The 13002-nt window shown below is 37.8% G+C and overlaps 1 protein-coding gene across 1 annotated transcript in view; it reads left to right on the top strand.

The window, feature by feature from the left end:
• Window positions 1–13002, top strand: part of CPE (carboxypeptidase E) — a 123931-nt gene continuing 110929 nt past the window's right edge. The window contains exon 1 of the mRNA XM_011959663.1: window positions 1–224. Coding sequence (XP_011815053.1) covers window positions 26–224 — 199 coding nt within the window. The 5' untranslated portion in view covers window positions 1–25. The remainder of the gene's footprint in view (window positions 225–13002) is intronic.

Genomic DNA, 13002 nt, shown 5'->3' with positions numbered 1-13002 from the left:
GGAGCCCGGGGCTCCCGCGGCCGGCATGAGGCGGCGCCGGCGGCTGCAGCAGGAGGACGGCATCTCCTTCGAGTACCACCGCTACCCCGAGCTGCGCGAGGCGCTCGTGTCCGTGTGGCTGCAGTGCACCGCCATCAGCAGGATTTACACGGTGGGGCGCAGCTTCGAGGGCCGGGAGCTCCTGGTCATCGAGCTATCCGACAACCCTGGCGTCCATGAACCTGGTAAGGGTGCTGCCCCCTGACAGCCTTGGGGGCATCCCGGAGGGCGGGCGGAAGAGGGTGGGACTGCTGGTGTGGGGGAAGGAGGGAGGGATGGGCCCAGGGGACTTCTTGGTAAAAGGTATCTAAGGTGGAAGGTGGGAAGTGGAAGGAGGGATGGAAATGGGGAGGAACCCGACTTAGAGTGCCAGGGGCCCAATTTCTGCTTTTCCGTCCCATCCGCTCAACCCCAAGCCCATCTTCCCAGACCTTAGCCCACCCTCTAGTGAGTATAGGCTTTGGGAGGCTGGGGTGGCGGGGAGTGGGGGGTAGCAATACGGAAAAAACAAATCCTGACGCACGCAACCCCAGCGGTCCTTCTCACTTTGCTGTGTGAAAAAACCAAAGGAATGGTTGCGAGTCCCCAGCAAGGAGGGTTGGTCTTCCGTGCTGACATGAGCAGAAAGATAAGGTGCAGAGGCAGTGATTTAGAGGCAAGGAGAACGAGTCATTTATCCTTTTTTCTCTGATTTCCAGAGGACCAGTTTATTGGCTCTGTGTACCCATCTCTACCTGTGTGTGCATAAGTATTAGGTACACTCGCTGCTGTGGATGCTCGGGGAATCTTAGGGATATTGCCAATCTGGGGTGGTGGTGTATGCAGACACGTCGGCCCCCCTCCTCCTACCGGGGTGAAAAGTGGTTTCTGACTGACGTTCAGATTTTGAAACTGCACAAGGCCTTTCCAAGGGAAAAAGAGTATTCCATTTTCTATGCTATAACCGTTTGAGATGAATAGTTTGTGATGGGGTCTTTATTCCAACTGATGTTCCCAAGTAACCGTCTGTATTCATCTTTCCTAGGAGTATGTTAAAGCACGTTTTGATTTATGTTAATTGTGATGCATTTAGTATTAATAAAGAGGTATTTAAAAATGTTCTTGGGACTTTTTTTCATTATGTTTCTGCTTAGGAAATAATTTGGGCCTGGTCTTCTGATAATCAAGGTATGGCTAAAGTAATCTGTGCTAATGATATCAGCCTGGGATGCTTAATTTTTGTTTCATGACAAAGCAAGCAAGAACAGTAGGCTAAAAATTCTCATTGAAGGGCCAGAATAGTTTTATAATGATACATAAGAACCAAACTGAGAAAGGATTAAAATAGGTGATCAATAGACATTTTGATCTTCAAATGTATAGTAGATAGGTTGATCAAGAATAAATCTTCAGGAAATATTTCTTACCTTCAAATAATATAAGAAACAAGGTTTGTGTAAGTTTGCTGTCAAAATTCTAAGATCAGATCCTAGAAAACATTTAATATTAACTACTCTATCTGGCAGGATTCAGCATGTAGGATTGGACATTTTGAAACTCAGTTTCATACCGTTATCTGAAGATAGGGAAAAATTTTAAATGTGATAACTGATTTTCAGCTAAATCCAATAACCAAAGCCAAGACATCCTAGGCACAGTTAAAGCTAATGTAAGTATTTGTGACTCTCCTGCTGCCTTCTTAATGAAAACCCTTTGTTACTCTATTTTGTAGATTGATCCCAGAGTTTTTTGCATTGTTACTTCAGAGAGATTATATGAAAGCTAATGTTTAACTTTTTGTTGTTTCAAATTTGGAAATAAAATTTTAAAGTGGTATTACTCTTAGAATGTGATATGCTTTAGAAAATGAAAACAATGATTCCTTTGCTTAAGTATCTGGAATATATAGTTCATCAAGGTTTGCAAATCCTTCTTTTAGATTGCAAGCTTTGTGAAGTGGGGACCCTGACTCCAGAACCCAGCTCATGTTTGGCACACAGCGGGCTTGAATCTACATTATGAAATAATCTACATTATGGAAAAATACTGAATATGCAGTATGGAAAAAATGAATCCATCAACAGCTGCATAACACAGTGAATTAAAATAAAATGTTTTATTCCTCATACATACAAAATACATTGATTGAATTCCTCTCACAGAGACAAACTTGGAAGTGTTGTACAATGTGTACTTTACAATTCCTTTTTAAATGAAGGAGACTCTAAGTCTATGGTATTACTAATAGAATACAAAATGTCTATGTCCCTTGTATTTTTAAAAGTAGAAATCAACTATTATAAACCAACACTAACAAAACTATAAGGGTGATAGCCCCCTCCATCACCTTTTATGAGGGTCAAATAGATTAGAAATCTGATCAGTGTACAAGTTTGATGGTGCTTGTGTGAATTAACTTCAAGTACATTTGGATAAAGGAAAATGTTCACCATTCTTAGATGGCCTTTCAGTTTCTTTTAGATTAAACTATTTTAAGAAGTAAAAAGGAATATTATACTTATTCTGAGGTACAAGTGGGTTCATTCAGTGTTTTTTTTTTTTTGAGCACCTGTATACTCAAGGTGGACCAGGCCTCTATGAGTTGTGCCTCTGCACAGCCCATAGAAGATAACACAGAAGATAGTCCCTTGCCCTGAGGGGAATAGAGAATTGGGAGCTTGAAGAACAGCGTAAAGGTATGTGAGACTGCAAGACTGGCTTTAGGAGGACTGGAGAAAAAGACAGTAGGGTCAACAGGTCAGAGAGACTGGATTATTGAAGAATGGATGACAAAAGACAGGAACTGTACAGTTTATTGACATTGACAAATTCCAAAATAGCTGGTATAGATATCTGTCTTCACTAGGACCCCTGCTTTTGAAAAAGGGCCAACTGCCTTAACTATTTTCACCTTTTAAGAACCTTATTTTTTGGTTTGAAATAACATTTCTGGTTCAGCTTTAGGAAATAATATTGAACTTAACAAATGTGTTTACTTGACTGAAATTTTGAGGTCAAGTGGCTCACATTCGTTTTATTTTCCAGCAAGAGAGGTGTCAGATTTGTTGATAAGCTTTCTTAATCTAGATTCTTTTCCCGAACATTAAAAAAAATAGTGGATTTCTAAGGATTTAGTTGTCGTAACAGAAGAACTCCAACAAAAGAAAACATAACAGAAGAACTCCAACGAAATAAAACACAATACTCACATAAAGCCCTTTCTTGTGGTGGAATCGGCAAGCTAGACGTTTACTTAGCTAGCTTAGCAGTTTTTGGACAGAAATGTTTGTTGATACAATTAGCTCTCTTCCTGAGCAGAAAGAAGTGATCTTTATACATGCTTAGTACAGGACATGGGGTGTAGTTGAGCCTATCTTCTGAAAATGACTCTCTTTGGAAGAAGTTTAACATTTGAATTCATCAAATGGCAAAGCAAATTCCATTTTGAACTGGTTATGGAGGAATAGCCAAACCTATACTGTGATGACATCTTAGGAATCAGCTTGATTGTTGACCAGCTGAATGTTGGATCTCAGTCATCATTTTGTATCACTTCTGAGGTCTGCAAGAATCTGTTGAAAGAGGGTTGCGAGTAGCAGCCAATTTCAATGAGCAGAATCACGAATGGTCCTGTCATTGGTCTCATCTCCTCAGACATTGTTAAGTCTGGACCCCAGATGGATTTCCTCTACACTGGGTGTTAGTGTTTGTGGCCCATTTGGAACTGGGATGAAGAATGAGCTTAGACTAGGCTAGGGGCTGATTCTAAGTTCTCAGATATGTCCCCATTAGATATCACACTTGCTAGGCATGGTCATTTTCCCATTTTTCTTTCCTTTTACTTATATTTTATAATTTTTTCTCATTTCCATGCTTAAGGACTCATGTATTCCAACCCAAACATATGCCTTCCTAGGCATATATATCCATCATCGAAGTACAGTACTCATAAAAGAAACCTTTGTTCACTTAAATCTAAGTAATGGATTCTGTGTTCCCAGACCACTCCACCCAGAGTTAAATATGAGTTAAGATTAATTTGCTTAAAACACTATTTCTTTTACACGTAGTTCAAGATTGCTTTTGGGAAGTAAATCTGATTTATAGCTAAAACGCTATCTCAAAAACATTCTTTAGAGCAGGATTTTTCTTTCTCAAAGGCTGGAATGATTATTTTGGACGTATTCCTCTCTGAATCTGTTAAAATTTAAAGTGTATAAATGCCAGAATGCATTTGCCAAATATTGTGAAGGAACGTTTAATGCTGGCAAAGTTTCCACACAACTTGAAAAAGAGAAGTGGGGGTTTTTATTATTTGTCTGGCCTCTCTTTATAGCAGATTAGTATGTATTAGTGGCAAATGATTACAACTAAATAACACCTTAAAATTCATGAGGATACATGTTAGATCCTAGAGAAGAATCTAGACCTACCACACATGGTCAAGAGTTATTTTTAGACCTGAATGAGTCAACACAGCTTTTGCCAGAAGTGATGTTCTTGATTGACTTGTGATTGGTTAATGGAAGAGAAGGCAAGTTGGGCTTGCCCCTACATGATAGCCTTTGCTCAGACAAAAGAGGCAGCTTTCTATGACAACCGATTTGAGAGGTGGCAGATGACTCATTTGCTAGTGACTCCCTTACTGGCTTACCATAAGGGTGAAATCCTATTTCTAAATATTACTGAGAAATAGGAAATAGCTCTTGTAAGGGGTGACACATTAACCCAGCTTTTCTCAAAGTATATTTCATAGAACATATATTCAGCATGGTTTGATAGGTATTATGTAAACAAAGATAAGCAGGTTTGTATGTTGAAAGACTTAACAGAGCTCTTAATAGGCTACTGTATGTTTCAAATCTCCAAGGTAGATGCGTACTGTATAAGATTTCCCAGCCTTTTACCATGGGATTTCCCTCTCTCCTGCTTCTTTTTTTTTTTTTTTTTTGTAAAAAAAGGAGGCCTGCTATGGTGGCTCACACCTGGTTGAGGCGGGAGGAATGCTTAAGGCTAGGAGTTCGAGTTCTGCCTAGGCAACATCATGAGATCCTGTCTCTACAAAAAAATAGAATTAGCTGGGCATGGTAGCATTTGCCTGTAGTCCCAGCTACTTGGGAGGCTTGGGAGGGCGATTGAGCCTGGGAGTTTGAGGTTACAGTTAGCCATGATCATACCACTGCACTCCAGCCTGGGCGACAGAACGAGACCCTATCTCAGAAACAAAATAACAACAACAACAACGACGACAGCAACAATAAAAAAGGCAGCTTATCTTGGAACTAGTGTTACACTAGCATGAGAAACACAGCATTAGCCCATTATCATTCTTTATCATAGTGTTAAAGATTCATTTGTCACATGAGACTGGATGTAGAACAAAGAGAAAAATGATTCATTTGGCAATTCTTCAGCAGAGGGCCTCATCCAGGGAGCTCTTCAGGGGTAGGGAACATATGTTTTCCATTTTTTTCCTCCATAAACAGCTAGTATAGTGGTTTATGTAGAGTAGGCTTTTAAGTTATGCTTAGAATCAGAGCATGATTCTGAGGCAATGAGGCAGAGGAGAAATAATTTTGTTTGTTTGCTTTTTTCTCTCCCTGTCTTATGGAGCTGAAAAGGACAAATCGTTTTGATGAAAATGATTAAAGTTACACAAATGCCTCACAATTCTTCTTGTATCATTAAATAGCTTCATGATTTTAACTTTTGTTCACCTCTTTTCCTTGTGTATGAAATGGGAATACGTTAAGAACTCAGAACTCACAGGATCGCTGTGAGGCCAAAGTAGTGTAGTATATAGAAATACATTTCATGGAGCTGCTTACATCTAGTTATGAAGAAGAAATGCTAATTTATAAATATTCTTTTTTTACTTTCAGTTGGTCTGGAAACTGCTCCATGCCCTTTACGGTCATTTGGAGTAGGCACTCTTGGCTGCATTGTCATGTGAGATCTGCCTCCACCAATCCTGCCGAATGCTTTCCTCTTAGGATGCTGTTGCACAGGCCTAGTTGAAAGCCCTGAAGGACTTTTTCCCTCTTCTCACTGTTTTTTGTTCACAAATGTTTGCTTTTTTTTTTGGAGAGGGGGTCTTGCAGTGTCACCCAGGCTGGAGTGAAGTGGCATGATCATGGCTCATTGCAGCCTTGAAGTCTAGGGCTCAAGGTGTCTCCCTTCTCACCCTCCTGAATAGCTGGGACTACTATTCAGGTGTAGTCCACTACACCCTGCCTGTTTGCCTTTTATCAATTTTAAAATGTGGGACATTCTTGCTTTTCTTCAGTTTGACATGATGATGAACAATAATCATCAAGCAAGCTTGAATCAAGCAAGCGTCACTCAATAGGAACAAAGCGTGCGACAGTATTTGAGAATGTCTTTATGGTTGTTTCTTTAGGTAGCCAAATAAATCTAGGGCAATATCAACATTTTCACTGGCAATCTGACCTATTTTCCTAAAGAATTTATGATGAAACTGCTCAGGTCCTGACTAACTTAGTCTTTTACAGTCTCAGCAGAAGCAAAAGCTCTTTGAAACCTCCTTTCTCCCCGCTCCCTAACTTTCTTACCCCTACTGGGGCTCTTTCTTTATGCTTCCATATTTCTTTGGAGAGCTGTCATGTAAAGAATTACAGTGTGGACTTTGATGTCAGGGGACTTGAGCTCAAATCCCGAGGCTTCTTATTTTTAGCTGAGTGTCCCTGGGCAAGTCAATTAACTTCTCTCTATCTCCCAAATTCGTCACCTATGAAATGACAATAATGTGATGATTAAATGAGGTGGTAAATATAAAGTTCTTAATTCAATATGTGGCAACAATTATTATTGCCTCATTTTGGCATTTTCCATTGTTGGTCTACATGGGATGAATATATAGACAAAATACAATCCCGGACTACAAGAAACTCCTATAGCTCCTGTAGCTTCTTGTGCTCTGGGATTGTATTTTGTTTATATATATATTTTTTTCACCCCAAATGTCTAGTATTATGCTTGGGACATAGGTGGCCACTCAGTGAATATTTTTGAATAAATGAAGTTTCTCAAATAGGCAAAAATGCATATCATAAAACAAAGCCATGTTGGTCGATGTTGACATCATGCATATTAGCATGCCAGAAGTGTGATAACAAGAAAGGATAGAGATGGTACTTCTCTTTTGCATATGCTTATTTTTTGTGTGTGTTGAATCCAGTTTTGCATAATGGAGAAATACACCAACGTGAATTACATGTCTTTTCAAGTTTCAGTGCTGAACTTGCTGTGTTTGTTGTCTCATGTAACTGGATTAGTAAGGGGCTCTCTTCCTTTTGGAAGAGAAGAGTCTTCAGACATTTTAGAAAGTTAAACTGCTTTTTAAGTGTTAAATAAACATTTTAAGATAATTGGTAAGCATTTATTTAGTAAAATTTTGACCTTTAAAAACTCTGCATGAGACCCGAGTGTTGCAAACTAAGAACTGTGTGCTTGTTTTTAACACAGAAGATATGCATCTCCAGGTTTTCATTTTCCTTTTACTCGTGAAATGGTATTCAAATTGTGCACTCTGAAATGCCAAGAGGAGGAGGTTTATCCGAGCTAGGTGATGGTTCAAATGAACTTAAATTTGAAACATGTTTAAATTTGCCCTTTTCTTCCCTTCTCATTAATTACTGGGATTGCCATGAGTCCATTGCTCTGTGAAGGAAGGATTCTCTTTTTTTGAACATTCAGCGTACGGTGTTTTGTAAGTGATCTAACTGCCAGCTCTTTCTAATAAAACATGGCCCAAGAGAAGAGCCTGTTCGTGTTACTAGTGTCTTTTACGATTTTCAAATGATTTACTCCCCTCTTTAACTGTCCCCAGATGAGTAATCTTTGAAGGGTAGGGTGGCACATGTGGAGTATTAAAGAGATGGCTCTTAAAGATAAATGAATTACTTATGATAATACACCATGGAACAACTTTCCACTACTGGTAAATATTTTGTTTTCTACAGAAATCTGTTTTCTATCAACCTCATTGCTAAACATCATAGTTCTATAATAAAAAGAGTCCCCTCATTTGAAGACATTTCATTTCAAACAAAGGCTGATTATTTTAAAAATGGATGCAAATTGTTTATTTTCTAAATAAGCCTGAATATAACTTTTAAATTCAGGTTACTAAAAATCCTCTTGCTGGCCGGGCATGGTGTCTCACACCTGTAATCCCAGCACTTTGGGAGGCCAAGGCAGGAGGATCACGAGGTCAGGAGTTTGATACCAGCCTGACCAACATAGTGAAACCCCGTCTCTACTAAAAATACAAAAATTAGCCAGCTGTGGTGGCACATCCTGTAATCCCAGCTACTCAGGAGGCTGAGACAGGAGAATCGCTTGAACCTGGAGGTGGAGGTTGTGGTGAGCTGAGATCGCACCACTGTACTCCAGTCTGGGTGATGAGTGAGACTCTTTCAAAACAAAAAACAAAAAACGAAAAACCTCCGTGTTGGTCAGGCTGGTCTTGAACTTCCGACCTCAGGTGATCTGCCCACCCCGGCCTCCCAAAGTACTGGGATTACAGGCATGAGCCACTGCTCCTGGCCCCCCAAAATTTCTTGCTGTAGTTATGTATGTCAAGGTAATTGGAAGGAACAATAATTATCACACTTATTTGCTCAATGCAGGTAACTCCTCATATGTTCAGATCCCAAAGTGATGTTGACTGATTGGACCTATCCAATTTCTCTTCCTATATAGGAGAAAGTATTTAAAATCATAAAATCTTTCCTTCAGTATGCAGCTGCTATTCACTGCCATTGTGCAATGTTTCTCCAAGAAATAGCTTATTTCTAGAACTCTGCTCAAAACGTGCACAAATCATAACCTTTAGCCTTGAGTTTAGCATAGTGAAACGTCAATATAAAGATTGCATTGTCACCTTCCTGACCCATGTCCTGAATGCCCTTTTTCCTTTTCTTTTTTAGCCAAGTGGTAATTTCTAAAATAACCTTTCTTCATAAGTATTGTAAAATATTACTGTTTGTCATTCCACACTGAAATTAACTTTCCAAGATGAAAATATAGGCCTTTTTAAATAGAACTAATAATTTTAATATAATTTAGGGAGTATTTATGAACACCTACTATGTCCATGCCATTTTACTTTACCTGCTGGTCACCCTTTGAGGCAACGCCATTGTATTTCTTGAAATGTGTTATTTCATTTTTTGCTTTGGATTCACTCTTTCACACACGTTGAGCTTATATTGCATGCTGTATAACCAGTGGATACATTACTTGATTCTGCAAAATGCCTGCTGCATATGATGCAGGGGTCGAAGGCTTCTCTATTCTATTCTTAATATAGCAAACACAAAGGCAATATCTGTAGGGGAAACTATTGAAAATGTTAAAGACATTTGCAAAATGCAATACTTTTTGTTCTTTTTATGTTTTAGGTGCAGTGCTGGACATCTGATTTTAAAGTACAACAGTCCTACTCAAACATTTTTACTTGTCTCAGATCTTGACATTGTTCAGTACAGATTTTTTTTCTTTAAGTTTACTAGAGGAAGACAGTCTTATTCATTGTGGGAACTCAGTAAATGTTAAGCCAGATTTTCAACATAACCAGCATCAGGGGAATTAAGTTAATGTACTTTTGGAAACTGCATTAACTCCACAAAAGCAACAAGACCTTTATACAGCTCACACAAAGAGAAATCAGCTGCTACATGTATTTTCTCAGGAGTCAAATTCAGTTTTGGGAAAATGCTAAAGCCATAAAAATACATATATGGATATATCTCATGTGAATACTATTACATAGATATATAATGAATGATACTATGTAGCTAAATAGACTAAAATACTATCTAGACATATAGGTTTTATCTAGGGTTTGATGGTGGCAAGGTAATTGTGAATGCAGAAGTCATCTTTGTTTTAAATTACAAATTGGTTTAACTGTTTATATTTATAGACTTCACTCCTATCTATACAATAGCCCTTGTTTTTCTTGTTTTTACTTCTACTCATAGCTATTTTCAGGAATTGAGAGTTTTTTCTTTAATCTGAGTGGTTGGTTCTTGTAAAAATGTCATTTCTGAAGAATGTCTTTTTTCTGGAAGTTTTCTTGGGCTATTGTTGTTCTCTGGGTTTTTAAACAGTTGGGCTGACTTTGCCTTTGCTTTCAACAGAATGCTAACCAGATACCTTCTGAGATAGGTTACAACTTCATGGCTTAAAGTATTGCTTGTACTGGAGTTGTCTTTCTCCCTGGAGAACAGTCCTTGAGAAATAATTTCATAGCCAAACATGCTAAAACTGTTAGAAGGTTGAGGTGACTTAATGGCCATTTATAAATTAAACTCTGTAAAAGTATTTGGCAAATAAATATTATTAAATGCCACTAACATAATAAATGAACAAGTCCAAACATCTAGTGAAAATTATAATTTCAATTAGATTTAGGACGTATTTTATAATGTCAGAGCTTAATTTTCACAGTTGCCAAATTGTAAAGTGAAATGTCTTCTCATTTTCTTAAGGAGACATTTTCAAACTTGTCTATCTTCTGGAATCAAGATAGTGACTGCACATTTCAGCGTGGACCATCTGCTGCATCTGTCAGGTCTATAGTAGATTCTCAATGTGTTGTTAAATTACAAATTGTTTTAACTAGAGAAATCAGTTAAATCAGTGATGAGTGAGTGAACACTTCAGAATGAATGACACACATGTTAGATCTAGTTATACACACTTTGCCAAACCATTAACATGCATGCAAGCCCACCTGCTTCTCAACCTGCAAGGCAAATAGTTATATCAATACATAATTCTGCCTTCCTTCTAGAACCGTGACCTTGAGGAGAGGTGGCTATCTTTGGCAGATTAATTATTGTATCAACAGTGCTTGGCATGTATATTTTGTCACCAACTGGGTCTTATGTTAATGTTCCACCTTAGGCCGGTCGTGTTTCTTGTTCTGGTCTTTTCTATATTGAGCCCTGGTTCTGTGTTGCCTTCAGTCTACTCAGTGAGATGCAGGTTCTCATTCTGTTCTTGCATTTAACATTAATTTCTCCATACAGTGGGTCAGACTCAGTACTTAAAATAGGGAGGCTTCCTCCTCTGGAAGAATTTTTGCTGCCATTTCTTGATTCCAAATGCATGAGCTGCAGAAAACTTTAGAGGTGTTGAACATGTGCAAAATACTTGATAAAAATGCTTCTATGTGTTAATGCATAGGAAGAATTCTATAAGCTTTCCTCAAATTAGCCTTCTTCAAATTAGAATAACCTCGGGTTGAATGTTATGAAATACTTAGGATGGTCTCCCCAATGTCCATAACGGGTTAGTTTCAGTATTCCACTGGTCAGTGTAGCATTGGGATTAGTAGCGCTTTTATATTTTCATATGTATGAGTAACACACATTTTTACTGTACTTGTCAAACCTATTTCAATTTCTAATTTCCTCTCCACTAGTTAACTATGGAGTGAACGTGAGAAACTTCATTAAAAGAGTATATTCATTTTACTTGTGTGTCTAAATTGTTAGGTTGTATGTTGAGGACAACTCTAGATTTCTCTCCAGCAGTGAAAAACATGAAGTATGTGATATGTTTAATATTTTTGATTTTTTATTATTTTTAATATTTTGAGATCCTTTTCTATTGTTTCTAGACTTCTGAGTATGCTTTTTTAAAATAGGAGATTCAGATTACTGGATAGATGGGAGTGAGAACACCTTATGCTATTTTAATAAACATTTTCCCTTCTCCTTTGAGTCTATTTCAATTTGCACAAACTGTGTCTTAAAAAATTACACCTAATTTTCAGGGACATCAATTCAGTACGAGGTATTTTTTCCTGAAAAGTTTTAAAATTCTTATTCTTGTTGCTGTTACTATTTTAACATTGAAGCTGCATTCATTGGATACTATAATTCTGTGACCTCTGTGTACAGGGAAAGTGAATCAATGAGAATGCGTTGCTTAAATGAATGTACAGAAGATTGAGACTTGTTAATATTTTTTCAAAAATTCATTGGACTCCATAAAGACAGTAATATAAGGAAAACATTCATACCTCTGCCAACATTTCCAAAAGGCCAAGAAGGCTCTCATTCGTGGAATACCTTACATTTTCCATAATGTTCTCAGCCCCTCAGACCAAGGTATTAAGAATGCTTTATTATCAAAAAGGCCCTACTAACAACTTGCAGTATGAATCATCTTAATTGGATAGGTCACTGAGAAAAAATAAAGACATTCATTCACCAGGCATTTGGAAATTCCAGGTAGAAATGCTTTCAAACCAGGTCACATTTGGAAGTCAAACTCTGAGTAGTAGAGAGCTGTAAACGAAATACTGCATCTTTCATTTCTTTATGTGTTATTATATTTGTAGCACAACTGTACTTATTTAACAGTAATAACTAAGTGCCTCCTATATGAGTGACATTCTGCAAATTGAAGAGATATTTCAAAAGGGAGCAAGAAACAACAGCATTTTACCAAGTACTTGGTACAAAGGTATTGACTCTAATTCTTCAGGGAGTTGTAAGAGAGTGGTCTGCAATGGAGGGCTTTCAGAAGGAGGTGGGGATTTGAGCAGGACTTAAAAGATGCATAAGATATGGAAAGACAAAGAGAGGACTTTATTCTAAGCTAGTAAATCATTCACACTTCTTATGTCTTTTTCTTCATTGTTCTGAATGTGGTGACATATAAGCATTCAAGATACATTGTGCCAGATAATTATGTTCCATTACCATGTGAAATTTTCATCCACAGAAAATTTTTGTTTAGAGAATGCAGTTTTGGGGGTGCTCTCCTTTGGGGCTGATTTCCCTCATCAAGATGGTAAAACTATTTGGGATGTAGCATATACTAATATACTAATAAATATAGTATATATACTGAGTATATATACTAAGTATATTTACCATTATTCCATATACTAGTATATATGCTAATTATATATACTAACATATAGTGTATATATACTAATAT

This window comes from Colobus angolensis, unplaced genomic scaffold, assembly GCF_000951035.1.
Source record: "Colobus angolensis palliatus isolate OR3802 unplaced genomic scaffold, Cang.pa_1.0 Scaffold5, whole genome shotgun sequence".
Lineage (NCBI taxonomy): Eukaryota > Metazoa > Chordata > Mammalia > Primates > Cercopithecidae > Colobus > Colobus angolensis.
The sequence above is the reverse complement of the archived record's forward strand: the minus strand, read 5'-3'. Positions and strand labels throughout refer to the sequence as shown.